This window comes from Botrytis cinerea, chromosome 12 (genome assembly GCF_000143535.2).
Source record: "Botrytis cinerea B05.10 chromosome 12, complete sequence".
Classification (NCBI taxonomy): Eukaryota; Fungi; Ascomycota; class Leotiomycetes; order Helotiales; family Sclerotiniaceae; genus Botrytis; species Botrytis cinerea.
Genome location: NC_037321.1, coordinates 651,562 through 672,907, shown reverse-complemented (window position 1 = coordinate 672,907; position 21,346 = coordinate 651,562). Strand labels below are relative to the sequence as shown.

Sequence of the window (21,346 nt, the reverse complement as noted above, 5' to 3'; positions counted from 1 at the left end):
ACCAGATAAAAAGTCCCCCATACCATATGATATACAATTCGTGAATCGTGAAGCAATATCTCCATGCGCCGTGCGTCGCAAATTAATTGTTCTCGGTCCACCTAGTTCATGTCAGTCGGGAAGAAACAGTCGTATAAATACAATGCAAACTTACTTGTTCCCACAGGTACAGTTGTAGAAAATGGTACTTCCTTCATCTGCACTTCTCAATTGTACCGCTGTGAATCTGACCTCCTTTGCGCCGCATTCTGGGCATGGTGTTTTACTCATGGCTTGGTTCTCATAATCAGACTTCTCTACCGTTTGAACAACCGATCTTTTCTGTCGCAGAACTGAGGGAAAGGACGCTTCTTTCGTTCTCGTTTCAATGGTTTGTGAAGCAGTATCTAGAAGCAAAGTCCGATCAGTACTATTCACTCGAACAGTGAATGGTAAGAAACAAATCGCGCGTACCTTTATTTTCTGCTCCACAGCAATCGCATGTTAGAACGGTGTTCTTGTTACCAGTCGAGCTTTCCAACAGATTGCCGCAATCTGTACAAAATACTAGAGATCCGACTGCAGACATTTTGAAGTGCTGTTTGATTGTCGAGTTTTGAAGATTTTGGTGGTTGGATGTTTTTGTGGTGCTTCCTCAAAAATAAATTTCTATACCTACTAGGTATGCATGCAAGGCCCAAAGTTGAAATCCAAAAACCCGCTAGTGACGGCCCATCCAATCCAGACCTTTAGCGCAAGGCTGCCTACATAAGTTGTAACGGACGGCTACTAATCGTAATCTTCAATGGTGAAGTCGAATTGGTCGTTTGTCGACAACCTTTATTATTATGCTTCAAGAGAAACAGTATGCATTGCGGATAACGACTTGGGATCGTACAACGACATGATCTTGTAACTCAGTTCTATTGGACCTTTGAATTCTCATCACACCTCTACGAGCCTTCCGGCCTTGCGCCCATCCACGCCTCACCACGCCGAACAAGTTCACCATGGATCCAAGCAATGGGTATGGGTATGCCTACGGCTATGGATATAACTACCAGAATGGCCATAATGGGACAAATGGCGCGTCTTCCACGAGTGAAACCCGTCAAATGAGGCCACGGCCATTCACCGTCGACGAAGCTCTTCCATATTCACCTTTTTCCTCTGTCGTTCCCTTCAACTCAGGTAGGTACCTTGCCTTCTCTTCACTTTCAAACCTATCCTATCCTCAACTACAATTATCAGTCTTTATAACGACACTGAATTTACAGATATTATCCCGTTACCTACAATAGGACTTGGTTCTTCCTCTTCACTATTTTCCAATGCAGCAGAAACTCAACAAGGCAGAGAAAGTCTAGGAAGCTTGAACGCCGAAGCAACGAACCCATATCAGACCTCGCAGCGCCTGCAAAGAACTCTGAAAAATCTTGAACAGTTGCTCAAACCGGAAGATCATACAATATAGTGAGTTCGAAGTCCAGAGAACAATTCGATCCGACTGACGTTCATAAAAGTAACTTCAAGATCGGCTCAAAGATCGCATCACTTCCAGATGCCACTCCATTGAAACCCAAACTTTCACCCTTTGCGCAGATGCTATACGACTCAACCAAAGTGGAGTATAAGACTGCGGAGCGTCTAGAAGTGCCAGCTATGAGGCATAAACTCCAGAAGCAGAGGACCAAGTCGCAGTCGAAGTCAAGAAATCCAAGCAGCAGCTATGTGAATACAAATTCGCAGCCCTATACTGCAAACACAAACGCTACTATATTTCCTGAAGCTATTACTACGAAGCCTGTTGCTGAACATGCGAATGTTGCGCCTAAAGCAAAGTCTCAAATCGCGGTTGAAATTCCTTTGCCAAAGGCACTTGCGTATACCCACAAACAGAATCCAATCCCTGTGTCAAATTCGCATGGCATGAAGATCAGTCCCAAAATATCGCATATTCAATCATCGGTTCCTTCTCCACGAATTGCACCAGTCGCTGTTCAGGATAACAAGCAAACCCAAAATATTCCGCCTTCTTCCTCACAGCCAAGCATATCCGTTGTCATTCCGCAATCACAGATAAAACCAGAAGAATATAAGGTTGTAGAAGCTCTTCCAGACTCGCCCGATAGTCCTGCCAAGAATCGAAAGCGAGCGGGCTCTGATGAATATGAAGGGAATGTCTCTGGAGTGATCGACCAAAGAGAGAAGGCCGACATTGCTGCGCGAAATCTTCGAGAATATCTTCAAGATGTCTTCGAAGCTGAAAATCAATTCCAGCCCGAAACCAATATGTCTAGCAATTTCCTTATCTCTACAAACGAGGGAATTGGTCTTGCGGCTAATACTCAAACGCGACTGGAGGGCCTCTTGAACAGAATTATTGAGGTTGGCAGAATCAAACAGGTTCCCTTGGAAGACTTGATTCGAATTCAAAAATTGTCTGAAGCTGCATTGAAAGAAGCCGAGACACTTGACTTGAAGATCGACGAGGAAATGGGAGAGTCAGATGTCGAAAGTCTGTTCTTACAGATTTCAAATGCAGAACTTGGACTCAAATCTGCTCGCACCTCGCTCAGAGTAATGACCGGCGGGCGTGACGAGAAGCAGCTGTACTCAGAAGATCTAATTCAATCCGCTTTGAATGCCTTCAAAAACATCATGGAGAATTTCATAATTCCGATTGTGGAACTCCGCAGCACGGGGTCGACTTCAACATTGTTCAAGCTACTGTCTCCTCACAAGAAAGTTATTCTTAATCTACTTGCTCAATGTCGACGTCTTTTGTCGCTCATGGCAGTTCTCGTGGCCAATATTGATTTATCTGAAACGGTTATCAACAGTCTTGAATATGCAGCTTCCAGATTGATATTTGTCGAGAATGCTCATGCAGAGAAAGACTCCGTACTTGGTATCCCTAAATTCGACAATCTTAGAGTCATAGCGATGGATGTACTCGCACAAGTATTTAACAACAACCCAAAAGAAAGAGCAGAAATCTTTAATGAAATCCTGACGTCACTAGAGAAGCTTCCTGTTACCAAACAGAGCGCTCGACAATTTAAATTGGCGGATGGGGGAAGCATTCAACTTGTCTCGGCATTAATTATGAAGCTGATTCAGACAAGTGCTAGCAAGACGGATGATGCCAAGGAGAAGCGAAGACGAAAGGCCCAAGATGCTCTTACTGGAGATGATGAAGGTCATGAGGATGGAGTTAATGATGCTGATAATCGTCGGCGATACGATACAGAAAGAAGAGCAATCGAACAGAACGTCACAGCGATCCAAGAGCTGAAAGACTGCGGAGCTTCACTACTGGAAAGTGCGACACAGAATACGGGTTATGTGGTCAATTTTATTGTTAGCAGAGCAATTAAATCTACGAAGAATGGCGATACACCTTACCGAAATCTTCTAGATCTCTTTGTCGAAGACTTTGTTACATGTTTGAACTCTCCTGATTGGCCTGCTGCAGAACTACTCTTACGCCTATTCCTCTTCAAAATGGTTCAGCTCGCCGAAGCAGAAAAAACTCCTGCTCCTGCCAAGAACATGGCTCTTGATCTTCTTGGGTCGATGGGTGCAGCAATCTCGGAATTGCACTTTCATGTTCGAAAGAGTGCGGCCTCGCTTGAAAATCGAGATGGACGTATGGGGCAGGCTCTTTCAAGAATGGTCGAGGAATCACTTAAACACGAAGCAAATACTCACGAGATCTTGACATGGGGTGGGCCTTACTTCATGTGCCTAGATTTCATGGAAGACCGCTGCTTTGCCGATCCTCAGCTCGCAAGCAGTATTTCTCTCTTGATTGTTGAATGGGCTTCACAGTTGGCAGACGAATACGACAACATTCTTGATAGCGATCCTGATCACGAGCGCATCGAGGAGAACTATGGTAAAGTGGCGTACAGACTTAGAATGATGATCACAGATAAGAAATGGTTTTCTACAGAATATGGCCACGGCTCAGTCGACCCTAGTCATGCCCGCCTGGCTTACTCTGTGACCTTGTTGCATTCAACCTTTTGCACATCTTTCAGTCGTGTGCTCGACATCTTACTTCGATCAATGTTCAGCGAACAAGCTACCGTCAGAAGTAAGAGTCTGAAGAGTGTGAACCAGGTTCTGGAAACAGATCCAACCATTCTTGAAAGAGAGCCTACTGCCAAGCAAATGATTTTAAGGTGCTCGAATGATCCTTCAGTTGGTGTAAGAGATTCGGCATTGGGTCTCATTGGAAAATGCATCTCATTGGTACCATCTCTCGAGGTGGAGATGACTCCTAGTATTCTTCAACGTGTCAATGATAGTGGGGTCGGTGTTCGAAAACGAGCTATGAAACTACTAAAAGACATTTATTTGAACAACACCAATAAAGATGTCAGGGCCTCAATTGCAGATGCTATCCTATACAGAGTCACCGACCTTGATGACAGTGTTCAAGAACTGGCTCGGTCCACAATAGAGGAAGTTTGGATGTTACCTTTCTACAAAATAACTGGATCCGAAGATACATCAGTTCAAGCAAAACTCGCCATCTCAGATCACGTTACCTTGATCATCAAGACGGCTCAAAGACAGAATGGAACCTCTGGTGTGTTAGACAAAGTGCTCCAGAATCTACTTTCACAAAAGTCGAAATACCCCGATGCTAATTTCAAGGTCTGCAAAGCACTTGTTGCTGCTATGTTTGAGACAATTATTGACAATGCCGCTTCCGAAGATTCCGATGCACCAAACCTTCGGGAATCTCTAGAAGTGCTCACCATATTCGCCAAGTCTAATGCAAATCTATTCACAGCTGATCAAATCCAATTACTACAGCCATATGTTGCAAACGTCGGTAGTGGTGATGAAGCTGCTATCTATCGTTCAGTTGTTATCATATTCCGCTACGTCCTCCCTAGTTTACCCAAGGTTCAACATGGTTTCCTCACTGAAATCAGAAAGCATCTTTTGCCAACTATGACTCGCAGTCCCAAATCTATTTTAGATGACATTGTTGCATGCTTATGGATCATTAGCAGTGTTCTTGATGATTATCATAACTTAACAAGAGTCGTGTTATCTAGTTTGGCTGGCATTCAGAAGATGAAAAGCATCGATTTGAACGATTCGAAGAGAGCTGATCTTGTTAAGAAGCTGACAAAACTTCTTCTTATTTGTGGCATGTGTGGTAAGCATTGCGATCTTGATCCTCAGCATGAGATTTTCAAGGAGAAGGAGTTTCCAAAGATGAAAGGTACCTCGGTTTCGAAACTAATGGTTGATACATTTGCCCCATTTGCAACACCTTCTCAGCCTATGGAAGTTCGCAAGCATGCGCTTGATGCAATGGGCATGGTTTGTCAATCCTGGCCGAAGAACTTTTCCGCCGCCAACGTTTACACCACGTTCATTCAAGTATTTAGTGATCAGGATCTGGAATTGGAGACGATCGTGATGAGAGCCTTCAAAGAATATCTTTCAATTGAGGAAAAACGATCAGAAGAAAGTGGCGATGGTGCCGTTGGCACTGGTACAGATTCAAAGGCAAAATTGGGTGTCATGGGCGGCAGTCAAGGTGACGGTGTTGCATTGGATATTGCCCAGAGATTCTTGAAAGATATTGCTCGCATCGCGCTCGGTAGCCAGGATAAGGAAGCGCTTCTTGCTGCAGAGGTTGTGGCAAGCATCAATAGGCAAGGTCTTGTTCATCCCAAGGAAACTGCTTGCACCCTCATCGCCTTGGAAACTTCACCTACCAGCAAAATTGCCGACATTGCATTCAGGGAGCACAGGGCTCTTCATGAAAAGCATGAGACGATTCTTGAGAAGGAATATATGCGAGCTGTTCTGGCTGCGTACGCATACCAGAGAGATGTAGTCAAGGATACTCATGGTGCTACACTTAATCCTTTCACTTCGAAACTTTGGATGATGATTGAAGTCATGAAAATTAGTAAAGTCAAGAACCGAAAGAAATTGTTCGATAGCTTATGCTCTCGCATCAATTTTGACCCGGCAAAACTCGATACTATTGAAGACCTACCACATCATTTGGACTTCGCCCAGTTCATCATCGAGAACCTAGCTTTCTTCGAATATCAAACTGTGGATGAATTGCTGTCAACTATTGATTCGATGGAAAAATTGGTCGCGGGTACAGGTACGGGCATCGCTCATGCGATTGAGACAGAGGTCCTTCATATTAGCCTTGACCAACCAGCAAATGAAACTGATGCCAATGGTCATAGTCACCTAAACGTACCAAAACGAGATTCAATGCGCCTACAACAACTCACTGCAATTTCAATCATGTTAACAAATTTGTGGGAGGCTCGTACGTATCTTCGTCGTCAGTTTGGATTGATGAATAGAGATGGAAAAGTTAAAGGTGCAACCAAAGATCTCAGTCGTGCCCCGGTAAGGGTAGCAAGCGTTACTGGTGATAAATTCTGGAGCGAAGTTTGTGGTAGAATGACTAGTTGCGAATCTGAGGACAAAATGGAAGCTCAATGTCGAGCTTTTGTGGAGTTACTTAATGTAGATCACGACTTCAAGGTCTCAGCAGAAAATGACGAGATTGACGAGAGAGGTAGAATGAGCACCCCGAGCGACGACGAAGATGGCACACCAGGTCCGCCGGGTGGCAGCGGAAGAGGCCGTAAGAGGAAAGCCGGTGCCAATGGAGCTACAGGGGGGCGGAAGAAGCGAGCTAGGTCCAGTTCAATTCCCAGAGGAAGAGGTAAACCAAAGGTAACGAGTTTTACCCCTGGGAAGGGAGCTTCTGTTGAGCGCAATGATGAAGGCGAGTGGGAATGATTAGATCCAACCAATCCATTACAATTCTGGAGGGGAATTTGCTTATGGCGTTCACTTGGCTTCTAAAGTGTGTACAATGACGGTTTGGGATGGGAAGGAAATTACATTTTTATCATTCGAGATACCTGAACATTCATTCCATTGGATGTTACTTTTTACTGGGTTCATTTCACCGGGATGGGTTATTGAATCAGGAAGTGCTACATAAAAAATTGCGCATCATGGAAATACAGGCCGGAAGGGGGTACCTGGCGTGTCAAAATGGCTCAACATATACCTTATTGCTTGGATGAATTGGCCACATAGGACCAATAGAGATCTTTGGTTGATTTAATCAATCATATCACACATCAGTGAATATTATTAATAGAAAGAAATATTTAATCATTGAACTTTTAATATGCAACGCGAGCAGTTTCCAGAGCTTGAGAGGCTTGTTGTAAAGAAAATTACCGCACCGGTAATATTAGACGTCCACGTGACGTCCACGTAAGTGTTGAGCAAGAGGTCCGAGGCTCATGAATATGACTTCGCGAGTTCCAATGAGAGATCATCTGAATGATGTAAAGAATCACAAGGAATTATTCCGTGAGAAGTAGTTGATGAGGCTAAAAAGTGCTCTATTGATGGCGGAAGTGGAGATGGAGGGGCTGATGTGGACGTATTAGTTTACTTTACCTTAGTGACACGGCAGTTCGTATAAATCTCCTTGCTAAGAAAAGGTCTCGATTTCGAGGTTCGGGATGCGATTCCTTTCTGACAACACCGATACACAGCATGTCTAACCCTTACCTAAGGTCAACACAGAAGTAACAGTAAAGGGGGCGAGAAGTGATAGGTGTTTTAGACAAAGCCTCATTAAAACGTTGCTTTCATTTGACTTTCTTGGTGCGTTTTAGGCTTGCACAGAGCAATGGTTGGTCTAAATTTGGGCGTTCGATACATCTGATGTTCAAAAAATGACGTTGAGTCATGGGCCGAGTGGCCTTGGAGAATCATAGTCACGTGCTACTAGCTATTTCTTGGGGCTTGTTCTAGACGACGAGGGCTTGGACTGGTTGTGTATCTAGTCTTCGGTAAATATCCAGAACGTCGACGAGTCTCAACCCGGCACTCGTTTTCCGTGCCGTAGATGCCTATTTGTCATGTTATAGTGGAACGTGCAGCATTCTATTCAAATTGGACATTCATAGATCTTCAATTATTTGATTGCTAGATATACACATACAGTTGATGGCGATGGAGCTGTCAATTATTCGGTCTGAGCGTAACGGGTCGGTAATGACACTTGTTTTTTTCCATTTGTGGTTGGCTGTGGGGAGGGAAGATGAATGATATTACGTGTGTACATACGCTCATACAGGATCTGCTCGTCACGAACCTAGTCAGTTTATTAGTGTATCACTGCGTTGGGTACGAAAGATATGTTGATTCTAGTGCTTTACTACCGAGAATGGGTTGTTGAGCTAATCGTTGTATTCCGATAATACGAGAGATGATCTTTGTGTACCCCACCTAACTAGCGAGATCTACCACAGAGAAAACCTCTTTCCAAATGCCCGTGGAAACTTTACACATTCACTCTTTCGTTATACGGGGGTTTCCTGGATGGATGGTTCACATGTCGATTTTGCCAGGAAATCTGGGGGTAGATATGGTTCAGCAGGCTGTCGCTTGTGTGTGGCTAGCCAAGTTCGAATTCGTTCGACATTACAATCTCGCCAATTGTTGAGGCCCTGGTGGCCAAGGGGGCGAATCTCTTGCGTTTATATGGTCTTGAGAATCGGGACGTTGCTTCTCCCTTCTGGTGCTCTTAAGTCTTGACCTGGTATGGGGTTTCGTGATCCACCGATCGGCCACTAGGATCATATTTAACTTCGACATTCGACTTCTGGATCGTCGTTTAATTGGTTGTAAAGAAATAGTTGCCGGGGATCCAAACTTCCAAGTCTAAGCGGTTACAAGTTGAGCAAGTGTAAAGTATGTATCCCAATTGATTCACCTTTTTCCTCGGGGAATTTATTTCATCACTCAATGCTAAGCCCAGGTCCCTTTCTTACGAGCTTACCTACTTTCAGAATGAGAGTCTTACAAAATTCCTCCCCTTGCATAACCGAGCATAATTATCACCACTAACGCATAACTACAAACTGATAATGGGCCTTTCTTCATTTACTGCATTCAGATCTAGTTTGCTTCCGATGCGCACGAATCCCAGAAATTTGACGGGAATTAAGCAATAATGGATTTAAACCCCTCTTCGAAAGTATCCACTTGGCTAATTCTCGCATCCATACATACTGCCCAGCTTTCCCCAGCTTGACATCAGAGCTCATACGGTATGGGATCTCTGCACGGATCGTTAAATCCCCTCGACTGCTCAATATGCCAAAACAATCTAAGTACGGAAGTCGAACATACAATCGAGGCAGTCATCCATCCCCTCATATATGTGGAACCTCTTGGGCTTAAATCGCAATTTTGTGTACGAAAGAAAATTCTACATCTGTATTTTGTCATGATCGATCCTATTAATGTTTGAATAGCTACCCACTACGACGAGGTTGTTTATATCATGGACGGCCGACAAATCCAGATTATTACCGTAGTGACCGTGGGCTTGTTTTTCTCTTTGTTGAGTGTTGGATTGCGATGTTACACGAGGATATTCGTTTCGAGGACTTTTGGAAGCGATGATTATTGGATTCTTCTTGGATTGGTGAGTGGAACCCGAAGATATAACGATGGCCTTCCAATCTCAAATTAAGTTTTAGCTAATCGAACTTGCAGGTCGCGTATACTGTCACATCAGCTCTTTCATACCTTGGTGTTCATTATGGAATTGGAGTGCATGCCACTCAACTCACTTACGATCAATTAATCGGTGCTGCAAAGGTATATACCATGAGTTATATCCTGCGTTGATTTACAAGACGTGGAAAGATTTTAACACATCCAGTACCAAGTTCTCGTCGAGCTCTGCTATATTCTTTGCACCGCCATAATAAAAACGAGCGTCGGACTCCTCCTACTTCGCATTACTTCTGTCAAAACCTTCTACAAATATCTTATTTGGATCAGTCTTGTTATAATATGGATATGGTCAATAGTAACATTTGTTATTTCATGTGTACAGTGTAGACCATTAAAAGCGTCATGGGATCCGTTAACTCCAGGGGTCTGTCTCGAGCCTCGTATCATTGCGAATTTTGCATATGCCATCTCGGCCGAGACGATCTTCTTTGATTGGCTTTTTGCCTTGTTGCCAATACCGATGTTGTGGGATATCAAGATGAGCCTTCGTTTAAAGTTCTCGATTATGTTTATTCTCGGTTTAGGAATCGTGTAAGAAAACACTTTATCGTCTTCATGGATACAGGGAAACTGACACAAGGCTTTGCCTTAATAGTGCAAGCATTGCTACGATCATTCGTCTTAAGTACCTCGTGGCTTTTCTGAACGTTACAGATTCATTGTGTAAGTTGCTCCGTGCTAGCGTTTCTATTCAAACTAGCGATACACACTTGAGTTCACTTCATCAACTGACATCACATCTCCCACACACAGATTCCATCGCTCCTGTTTTCGTCTGGTCTACGATTGAGATTGCTCTCGGCATAGTCGCTGCGTCAACCGCCACTCTCCGTCCTCTTCTTCGTAGCTGGAAAATCCTTGGTTTCAGCAGCGATGGCAGCTCAGATACTGAGCCTGGAGGCCCACGATCAGGCTCTTGGAGTGGATTTAAGAAGACTCCTTTTGGTCCGAGTAATCGCACTGCGACCCATCTATCGAATGAATTGAGTCTGGGGGGTACTATTCATGCGCAATCCCCGAATCTTAAGACGGTTAAGAGCTGGAGTGGCAAGAGTGGACACAGTGAGGAGAGGATTTTGGAGGAAGCGAGTGGAAGATCTGCTGGTAATGAAAGGGGACTGGAAGGGGAGAATGAGGAGTATGAATTGGTTTCGATGCCGGATGGAAGAATTCTGCGGCGGACGGAGATCCAGATCGAGTATGATGAGAGGAGGAAAAACTTGGAAACAGACATGGTTTGATTTGTGTACTATTATTTACGATGAAATGTACAATATGCTGTATAATGATGGCGGTGCTGAATATAAATACGGATATGGGCTTGGGCATGGGAGGAAAGTTATTTGCATGTAAAGTTTTGGTTGAAGGAAACGGACAGAATATACCCTTCAAGTGAGCCATATATTTATATATATAGCAAGTCTTATATGTTTTTCAACTTCCAACTTCCTAAGAGTCTTATGTCTTTCTCGTTCATCATTCTTCAAAGTCAAGAATAGTCTTCTTGATATCGTTCCTGTTTATAGCGGCAGAATTTATCTACAGGACATACAGTTATCGCAACCAATAAATTTTTGCTTTAATGTTCGCTTCCGAACAGCGCCTGTGAAAGAAAGTACAGATTACGGGATCAACATTCTTCTCGCTACTTCAGTATCTCTATAATTGGTGCAATTATCATAATTCATCGATTAGTACCCTTTTTCTACTATAGTAGTAGAGCGTTGTTAATGAGAATTTTCGCTTTTTCATTTGATATTTCTGGTAGGGGGTCGAGATAGTGAGTGGGAAGTTGTGAAGGATTGAGAAGTCCAACAATAATGGATTTTGGCTGTAGTAATTTAGCTATTCCTTCTTGCTGCAAATTTCTCGGGTTGTGATGGCATGGCTTGATCTGGGATATACAGAGTGGTTTATCACGTCGTCAATTGGTGAGTCGGATCAGGGTACTTCTCGTCTTTCCTTCTTCTTGTATACATCTATTGATGCGATGGATGGGACTTTAGTTTCTCGAGTTTTTTTTTTTACCGAGAAGCGGAGTTTAGAGAATTAAAGAATCACTGTACTCGTATATTTCCATTTCCATCTTTTCTTTCAATTGTGAAAGGGGTAGAAGTGACAAGCGAATGTACGTACCCATATCCGATAATTTTCTATCGCAGCACAACTTGGAAAATTTACAAACGAATATGTATCCATCTCGTATAGCAAACTTATCTCTATCTTAATTCCACGTATTCCCAAGGATATTTATCGTAACCTCTCATTTTGAAATTTTCAATCATTTCTTACAATTGCTAAGTAGTGTTTGATTGTTCCCCAACCCAAGATTCAAGACGATTCAGAGAGTAGCACGGATATTTTCCTTACTGAATCGATTTGATTACATACTTTCAATACTACCGAAAGATGTTTTTACTAACATGGATTATTTAATTTTAAATAACAAAGCCATCCATGCCATCTCCTCGCATCAAATGCGGAAGACCTCTTTGTTCCCCATGAACTTTCTTGCAAATCCACGGGTAACAAAGCTGACACATATCAAATTCTCTTTCAGCATTATTCATCACTATAATCAAAGCCATTGACTACCGTTCATTCCAATCCAACTCAAACTACACAACACGACATGCCATGTCATCTAACTCTCCACCCTCCAAAATAACAACACCCATCCAAACCCCAAGCCATAAAAACTATGCAGCGTGCAACTATCCTAACGCAAGCCCATCTCTCCCATCTCTCTCGGCTATTCACCATGGCCAACCGACTGAACTACTGCTTCTTCTACCTCTCTCTCATCATCTCAATCTACACCCGGGTCCTCCCAGAAAACACACCGCTTCTCACGAGCACCGAAATGCCGCTGCAAGTTCTTCCACTCGTCGAAAACCTTCAAAAGATATCCCAAAGATTTCTCGAAGAAATCGGGTTACGATCCGCCAATCCCGCACCGCTGCCCCCCGCCAAACCCTCGAATCCAGATGATCGAATCCCCCCGGATCCATCTGCAAATCCTCCCGACGATCCCTCCGACCACTCATCATACCACACACCCGACCCATCCTCTTCCTCCTCAAATTCTGATAGTTTCCACACGCCCCCCTCCCCAGACCAGGAATCCTCGCTCTCGAAACGCGATATCCGTGAATCGGAAGCGCGGCTTGCGCATTTTTATCAGTCGTTGAAGAAGACGCCGAAAAGCATTAGGCGGAATAAGTGGAGAGAAGATCCGAGGTTGGGGGGGTTGAAGAATCAGGTTTTTGAGGGGATTTTGGGGGTTGGCGGGTTTGGTAGTGTTTGTATGTTTTTATTTTACTTTTCTTCTTGCTTGGCTTTTCGTTTGATTTTTTTTTTCTGGAGAGGAGTTGAAAAGGGGGAGGATTTGGTTTCCTTGACTCTGAGGAAGAGAGAGAAAATTTGAGTTTTGAGAAAGAAGCAAATAGAGAGAATCAGGGATCCAGCATTCTCGCTACCCCTATCCTATCCACAAATACTCCAACCCCAAAATACATAAGCTAACCGTATCTCCCCACCCCTAGTCCTCGTCCTCAACACCCTCACCCAAAAACGGTACGCTCTAAAAATCCAATCCGAAACCGCCGACCAACGGTTCTCTCGACGCAAACGCGAAAACCCCCCTCCCCCTCCACACACCCCACCCAACCCCCTCTCGCGCACACCCCCCATCACGCCCTCTTCCGAAGCAACCATCAGCTCACCCACCCTCATCGCCACCCGCAATCTGCTCTCCAAACGCTACCGTGAAAACCGCTGCTATCTCCAATACATCAAATCTGGACATCCGCACATCTGCGCCCTGGACGCCTTTCTCGATTTCACATCCCAATTCGGCGCCCAGGAAGAAAGAGGCATGGTAATGTTCGCCTCATACTACGAGTACTGCGATGGCGGGGATCTTTATCGGATTCTCCACGGCTATCAGGAAGGACACCAACTCCTGGACTTAGCAATACAAAGAAGACATATGGTCCGTATCGCAAATTTAGGCCGTCAGATGCGCCATGAGGAATATCTCCAGGTCCCCGCTCTCCACGATCGACACTATCCTCCAGAACTTTTCCTCTGGCACATATTCTCGCAGCTCATCTCCGCCATTCTCTTCCTGCACAACGAACATCCCGATTACAATACCCGGCCGGAACACAAAAATCGCGGTATGATCATCACCATGGATCTCGCGCCGCAGAACGTGTTTCTGAAATGGCCACCCCATGCCTCGACCCCCGAGGCGCGATCAAAAGTATACCCCGATATCAAAGTTGGAGATTTCGGGACTGCGAATTTTCTCCCGCCTGGCGGACGCATTGACGCGGAAGAGGGTGGTGATGATGGAACAACCCCGGATAAGGACTACTATGATGCACAGACGGATGTGTGGACGGTGGGGCTGATGATATATAACTTTGCGACGCGCCCGCCGGTTGTGGATGCGGCGGAGGAAATCCTGGGGGTACCCAGTGCGCCGGTGAAGAAAGTGGCTCCGGCTGTGAAGGGGGATATTGCGGGGAATTATAGTGCGCAGTTGAACAAAGTGATTCGAGCTGCGATGAAAGATGAGCGAGAAAAAAGAATTGAAGAAAAGAAGCTAGGACGGATTCTTCAAGAAGGGTACAAGATTCGCATACCGCTTATGTTTAAGAGTCTTCCCGACTGGGCGATATCGCAGGAAAAAGTGCTGAAGTATCGATTCTCGGAAGGGCACGTGAGGGAATTATGGGAGCGGGATTGGAATTTGGCGATTGCGGAGGAGGAGGCGGCGGAGGCGGCGGCGGTGGAGGATGAGGAGAGGGTATATAATTTGATGTTGTTGGTGAAGGAGAGGAAGTTGCGGTTTGGGATTGAGTTGGACGAGGACGAGAGCGATGATGAACAGCATCCGACGTGGATACAAGGCTTGAGGGATGAAAATCCGGAGCTTTATGCGGAGCTTTTGGCCGAGGCGAAGTTGAAGGTTCCGAGTCCTAAGGTGCCGGGTTTGGGAAAGAAAGTGCCGAGTCCCGAGGTAATGGATTCGGGAGAGAGTGAGGAAGATTTGGCGTGAAGTGGTGAGATGGGGGCTTAAATGTTTATTCTGTGTTTATAAACTTTTTCTATCAGAGGCTTGATGATCTAAACGAAGCAGCTCTAAAAACAATACATATGAGTTGTAAAGTTGGAATACTAGCACCAATTGCAAGATATACATGGATTATATAGTATCAAAATGCTAGGAATATGGTTGATTTTGAAACAATGAAAAAGATGAGAGCGTGAGAAGCAGGAAAATATTCAATAGGTCTGAACAAGAAACTACAATGTAGTTATTTTCAAGAGGGGGGTCAGAAATCTCGTATAAATTCGTATCCACAGTTGCACCATCACATTTATAAAACGAAAGTAGATTAAGTAATGAATTTGTAAATTTATTGGAAATCTATGTCTCTATTCCATTTCAATCGTGGTATCGTGTCCATCCATCCGTTCATTCAATCTCATCTAATAAAGAGAAGAGAGAAAAGCCATCCAAGCAAATGCCAGTAAAAAGTGTGTATGTACAGTAAATAATACGTTTCATCTATTACGACGTTCGTAATCCCATCCCATCCCAAACACCGAAAACCATCCAATTTCCCTTTTCCCAAAGTATCATTAAAGATAGTGGAAATCATTTAGATAGTTTCCTTTTGCTCAACACTCATGACCTTATCTCCATCGTAATGAACTTGCTCAACCACACCACCAATACCCCCTACACCTACAAATTCGGCTGCAACGACATCCTTAACTCTCATGATATGTCTTCCATGTCTAATCCAATGGAAAGTAACATATCCCAATACATAAACGAATCCAACCAATGGAACCACATACGAGATTCTAGTACCGGCAGAATCGGCAATGGCACCTTGGATAGGAGGGAAGACGGCTCCACCAGAGACACCCATGACGAGAATACCTGCACCACGACGAGTATGACGTCCGAGATTGGCAGTACCGAGGGTGAAAAGAGTAGGATACATAGGGGCCTCGAAGAAGAAGAGAAGGATGAGAATGACCACAGCGCCATTTCCGTGCCATGCAGCTACAACGGCTGTGAAAGCGATAGCGAAGGCAGAGTAGATGATCATGAGGAAATCAGCTTGGAAAACGGTTGCGAGAGCAGTGGCGATGAATCGACCAACGGTGAAAGTGATTAAAGCGTAGGAAAGCATGTTAGAAGCTTGGGAGGAAGAGTATGATGCATTTTCGGTAGCGTAGTTGATGAAGAATGATGCAACAGTGACTTGAGCACCAACATAGCAGAATTGGGCAATGAAGGCAAAGATCATGTTGTATTGCTTATAGATTGGGCCTTGACCGATTTCTTGTCCAAACTCATCGAGGGCAAGGTTCTCGGTTTTAACGGTGCTGGATTCGAGCATTTCTTCGGAAACTTCAGGAAGTTTGGCGACAAGGAAGAGAACGGCGATGGCGGCACCAGCGCATGCAACTGCCAGATAGACGAATTGGACATTGGTTAAATTGTGAGCGTTTTCACCAGTGAAGAAGTATTTTCCGGCAATCAATGGACCAATGAATGAAGCAACTCCGTTCCATGATTGACAGAATTGAAGACGAGCTGATGCCGATGCCGGGTCGCCGATAACAACAGCATAAGAATTGGCGGCAGTTTCGAGAGTAGCGAGTCCACATGCGATGACCAATGTGCAAGCACAGAAACCACCAAATGAGGCAATTCTGTTTTGGTATGTAGAGAAATGAGCAGTTGGCCTGAATTTTTTGTCAGCTATGATCCGAGTGGTGCAAAGTTTGTGAGTCAATGCCAAAAACTTACCAAAACATAATAGCACCAAGAGAGTAAAGTGAGAGACCCATCAGGATAGTAATCTTATAACCCTTGCGCTTCATGACTTCGGCGGCGATAGGAGAGAAGAGAAGATAACCGCCACCGAAGTAAACGACTTGAAGACCGGTAGATTGGAGCTTGGTGATATCGAGAACTGTTTGGAAATGCTTGTTGAGAACATCGAGTAAACCGTAAGAGAATCCCCAAAGGAAAAATAGAGAGATGACGAGGGAAAGTGGAAAGATGAGAGCTTTTCCACGAAGGAACCCCGTCGAGAGGGGTGTAGTGGAAATTGGAATTCCACCTGCCATTGTGAGGGTATTGAAGGGAAGGGTTGTTTTGTGGATTGAGGGGGAGAGAATGGAGGGACTGGAGAGAATAAGAATGAAATTCTTCTACGCAGTATAGAGAGAATACAAAGTTCTTGTTGTAAAGAGAGAGGATGAATTGATGAGGAGGAGGATGATGATGATGATGTTGATGTTGTTGTTGGCGATGTTGTATTGCGAAGCTGGGTTACTCCATCTTTATAGGAATTTCCATCGTTGAACTTCCCCATGCCAAACCCCAGTCTCCATTCAATTAACCTTACCCCAGACCCATTAACCCACTCATCCATCTCCATCTCCATCCTCATCCCCATCTCCATCGCCATCTCCCATCGGAAATATCCATCATTCGACTTTGTGCAAACCCTAGACCTTGAATCATCTGAGCCAATCAAGCAGGGTGAATCGATTAAATTGCATAAGGGGATCCACACTTCCCAAAGAGAAAATCATTCAACGATATGGTATGATGTCTGAGTGATTGTCATCTTACCCGGCTTGGTCTAGGCAAGACAGATCCTTGCTATCTTCTGTGCTGTTAAACCTTCCAGTGTATCGGTAGATACTGAAGCAGGGAGATGTTTTGAGCGTCTAAAGTCCCTAAGAGACGACTAAGCCATATTCACCTCTTCGCATACGATGCCGTCGTGAAAGAAAGGGTTGACTTGAGCTGATTGGATCACTTGCCATTGGGGTTTCCATTCCAACGCAGTAACACACTCTTAGTGGCTCTAGGACGCTCCGAAAATGTGGCCGAACAAGGAAAGTCCCGCAGTCGATCTATTGAAGAAGAAGGAAAAGTGTGAGAAAAGCCGGGAAGATCTGGAGAAGCTAAGAAAGAGAGCTAAGGCACAGCCAAAAGAGCTAAGAGAGCTAGGGCGAATGGAGAAAAGCTTCATGTGAAAGCTTAACCATTTAGCATGATTTCCTCCACACATTTACCCGGGCCAATGCTTCAATTGGGCCAAGTTTCGTTGTCTCTACACCATCATCGACGTCGTACATGATCTTCCCAGCATCACGGTCTTTGTCATCGGGGTTATTATGGATCGTGGAGGTATCGGGGCGTTGGACTAAGATGCACTTCCAACCTCAAATGCTTCATTGTTGATCCAAAGGGCAAGGGCATAGTCGTGAATGGGTTGAGTGAGATCGAGGTCAAGTGACCATGAACATGCATGTATCCACTCATCTCATGGTATGTGCATCGGAAGAGAGGGCCAAGACTGTTATGCATTTCCCCATGGGTTACAATTCCGTGCGAGGGCGAGTGTGAGTGTGAGTGTGAGGGGCAAGAGGGGCAATAATATCAAGTTCCATGGAAGATCCACTTATACACGGACTGGAGTTGGTGGGGAAGACAGGGAATGGAGGGAATCACCCAGTAACCATTCATTTACAATATCAAAGAGGGATGTAATCAGCATCACCTCGTTCTCATTCTCATATCTATGTGCTCGAGTGCCTCCTCTTCGCTAATCACCACCATTGCATCCTCGCTGAATCTCATGCTAAATCTCTTCCAGGACTCATGCAGATGCTCGTACGTATCTTTTCTGCATGGCGATAACATGGTATCAAGACCATAGGAAAAGCCAGATTTCTCCAGAACGAATAGTTAAAAGACGGACATGCCGACGAGGATGGGAAGACGATTCTCTAATATTGCACCTGCACAGTATTTGAATATTCGAATCTAGACAACGCCCGTGAACAATTTCGCATAGATTTCTAAACCTTCTAGTCTGTTTCTAGGTCAATTCTAGCGCTATTTTCTCCCTTAGCGTGGACTTGGTGTCATCTTCAAGCATCTTTAGACGCTAATAATGGCACTTCATCGGCAAGCAAGATACGCTTCAAATTTTTATCAAGCCCTTCCTTTCCTTTCCTTTCTTTCTTCTTTTTCCTTTCTCTCACTGGTCGAACTTTATTTTTTCTACCTTCACCCAGAACTAGAACACTCAGAACAAGCTTCACCAAGAACAAAACAAATCCATCATTGGTTCTTGTCAATGCATTGAATGCAATGACTAAAAAGCTTCTAGAAGCTTATCAAAACTTCAGAAAGGCTTAACGTGGCGTAACTCTCGTCATGCCATAATCCTAACGTGGCTTGAGATTCTCTAGGAGGCGAATACGATTGAGGAACATCTCGAAGTGTTAGGCGACGAGATTCTTGACTCTGGAGGCTCTGTCCTACATCGGTATTGTATGGTTGGGATATACACTACAATTAGCGACTGTGGCTTGCTTCAAGTAGATGATCCATCATCATTGGAGTGTCACCTCATTACATTGATACTATCTGTGGCCTTGTCACATTTATCTACACCTGATGATACACCAATGGCCATGCTAGGGCAGGTACTCGTACTGTTCTTTGGCCTTTCTCGGAAGTATCCACTTTCTAACAAGCTGGAACGAAGTCGAGACTCTTATCTACCACTTCCCAGATCCACTCCCCCCCAACCGCTCAATTTCCCCATATCCACTATTTACCCCCATCAATACATTCATGATACACTCCAGATGGAGAAGCGAGCGCACTCCACGAATCCACCTCCCTAGTGTGTGCTCACAGCATCCCACCTAGTCAAACACGCGGGACACTTGATCTGTGCTGGAGAGCGGGATTCCCACCATCCATAATAGGCCCGATTCCTCCAGACTCACCGTGTTTAGCTTTGGGGAAGGAAATGTCCGCCAAGTTGGTGCAAGGTCTTAAGCCATCGGAGTGGATATTAGATTTCAATAAATGAGAAAGAGCCGCTCCTAGTCTTGTATGGGAGTATTGCTCCGAGTTCGCTTCACTCAGCTTTATGTGTTCATCTTGAGGAAATAGTGGGACTTGATGATGTTAAGAAGATAGGGGGCTTGATATCGTGTGCTGTTTCTTTTTGTCAGTCAATTAAATACGCCAAATCATACTCATCATCTTCCAACGGAACTGTGCATGTAATCTTACGATATCTTCATTTGTTACTTTCCTCCAAAGGAAAAAGTCAGACGTCTACAGTTTCCTCGGATATTTCAAAGTAGAGGTGCATTATTGTTATCTTGCAACCAACCAACATCTGCAAATCCTCTCTGGAATCGATATACAAGATCTGAACTATGGTAAAGTCATGGAAGAACCTAGTAATATTCACCGTATATGAGGTATATCATTTTACTCTACTGATTGCACACCCAAATGGAAATTCCCTAGTCTACACATCCAGGATCAAGATTTAGAGTCACATCGCACTGTTTATATTTCATACTACACTCTTGTCTCGAGAATGATACTACGATTTGATCTCTCGTTTATCTCAAGAAGGTGTAGGAAGTTTTGGTTCTCATTTCTAGCCTTGCTGTTTTTACTTGATATCAAGTAGAGAGAGAATAGACGAGAATAAGTCAACAGATCGATCAGTCCATCCATATTCTAGTTGAGTTTTTAAAATCGAGGAGAGTCAACGATTCTAAAGCTGTGTTTTTCCTATCCCATACACCGCACGTAGATCATATCGTCCGATTCTTCCTCGCGATAACATTTCGAACGTCGGTCTGTATACCTTTCTCTCGTAAATTTCTCAACAAGTATAATCTCTAATTTCAGTCATGCATTCACTGGCTCTGCCAATACTATATATACTATACCTTTTCATTCACGTCGGTTGAGTGAGACTTGGTAAAATAGTTTCGGGCCATTCAATCCCGTCTGAATGATGCGTCACTTATTACTATACAACTTCGCGTCTGGTTTGAGAACATGCATGAGTGTACCTTTGATTTCGATATACTTGAGATGAGATTAAGATGGTAGTTTGAATATACAAGTGAATGAATGAATGAATGAATGAATGTATACTTTCCCAACACTTGAGATTTTCCACGCGCTTCGAACAAACTCTTGTGAGTAACGACATTCTTTTATATATTTCGAAAGAGTTTCCTCACAAGAGAGAGAGAGAGAGAGAGAGATGTTCTCGCGGGATTGCTAATGAATAATCCTCCTTCTTTCCTACGATGATCTCGCAAATGTGTATATAAATATATAAACCCTCTTATAAATCCATACTATATCAATATCTCCTCTTTCTTTACTCTTCCTCTCTATACTATAAATCTTCACTCCAATCTCTCCCATCCTCCTCCTCTCCCATCCTCCCATCATCCCATTCTTCCCTCACCAACCCAACTCAACTGCCCCCCGTCCATCCATCTACCCAAAAACCCCCCAACACATTCCAAGCATATCCAATACATTCAAAAACATCCAACTACATGCATCCCCAACAACCAACACACAGTCTATAGATAATACATTTCTAAATCTCATTTCTAGATATTTTCTCCTCTTCCATTTTTCTTCCCTTCTTACATTTTTTTCCCTTTCGCTCTCTTAAATCCTTCTTCTTTCCTTCATTTCTTTCATTTCTTTCCCCCCCTTCCCATTCCACCTCCCTTCTATAGCCATCTATCTATCTATTCATCCATCCCCATCCCCATCCCCATCCCCATCTATACCCCTTCGTAATCCCCTCCCAAAAACATCCCTCTCCTCACCTCACCTTCT

General features: G+C 44.1%; 6 protein-coding genes across 6 annotated transcripts; 4 read left to right on the top strand and 2 right to left on the bottom strand.

Moving 5' to 3' along the window:
- Positions 1-27: 27 nt before the first annotated feature.
- On the bottom strand, positions 28-699 carry Bcrpa12. Its single transcript, XM_001557973.2, has 3 exons — positions 454-699; positions 155-386; positions 28-101 (listed from the first exon to the last, which is right to left on the bottom strand). Exons 1-3 carry the CDS (start codon positions 566-568, stop codon positions 83-85), a joined length of 366 nt encoding a protein of 121 aa, XP_001558023.1. The 5' UTR covers positions 569-699; the 3' UTR covers positions 28-82.
- Positions 700-708: 9 nt separating this feature from the next.
- Bcscc2 lies at positions 709-7,246 on the top strand. The gene is made up of 3 exons (XM_024696278.1): positions 709-1,170; positions 1,257-1,452; positions 1,503-7,246. Exons 1-3 carry the CDS (start codon positions 990-992, stop codon positions 6,787-6,789), a joined length of 5,664 nt encoding a protein of 1,887 aa, XP_024552084.1. The 5' UTR covers positions 709-989; the 3' UTR covers positions 6,790-7,246.
- Positions 7,247-8,384: 1,138 nt separating this feature from the next.
- BCIN_12g01910 (hypothetical protein) lies at positions 8,385-11,147 on the top strand. The gene is made up of 7 exons (XM_024696277.1): positions 8,385-8,769; positions 8,868-9,274; positions 9,336-9,508; positions 9,580-9,684; positions 9,749-10,134; positions 10,199-10,266; positions 10,357-11,147. The coding sequence occupies exons 3-7, from the start codon at positions 9,365-9,367 to the stop codon at positions 10,842-10,844; spliced, it is 1,191 nt and encodes a 396-aa protein (XP_024552083.1). The 5' UTR covers positions 8,385-8,769; positions 8,868-9,274; positions 9,336-9,364; the 3' UTR covers positions 10,845-11,147.
- A 789-nt stretch (positions 11,148-11,936) lies between these two features.
- BCIN_12g01900 (hypothetical protein) lies at positions 11,937-13,215 on the top strand. The gene has a single exon (XM_001557969.2). The coding sequence runs from the start codon at positions 12,305-12,307 to the stop codon at positions 13,028-13,030; it is 726 nt and encodes a 241-aa protein (XP_001558019.2). The 5' UTR covers positions 11,937-12,304; the 3' UTR covers positions 13,031-13,215.
- Positions 13,216-13,281: 66 nt separating this feature from the next.
- On the top strand, positions 13,282-14,976 carry BCIN_12g01890 (hypothetical protein). The gene has a single exon (XM_001557968.2). It carries the CDS (start codon positions 13,481-13,483, stop codon positions 14,669-14,671), a length of 1,191 nt encoding a protein of 396 aa, XP_001558018.2. The 5' UTR covers positions 13,282-13,480; the 3' UTR covers positions 14,672-14,976.
- A 43-nt stretch (positions 14,977-15,019) lies between these two features.
- BCIN_12g01880 (hypothetical protein) lies at positions 15,020-17,215 on the bottom strand. Its single transcript, XM_024696276.1, has 2 exons — positions 16,445-17,215; positions 15,020-16,380 (listed from the first exon to the last, which is right to left on the bottom strand). Exons 1-2 carry the CDS (start codon positions 16,765-16,767, stop codon positions 15,279-15,281), a joined length of 1,425 nt encoding a protein of 474 aa, XP_024552082.1. The 5' UTR covers positions 16,768-17,215; the 3' UTR covers positions 15,020-15,278.
- Between the last annotated feature and the right edge of the window lie 4,131 nt (positions 17,216-21,346).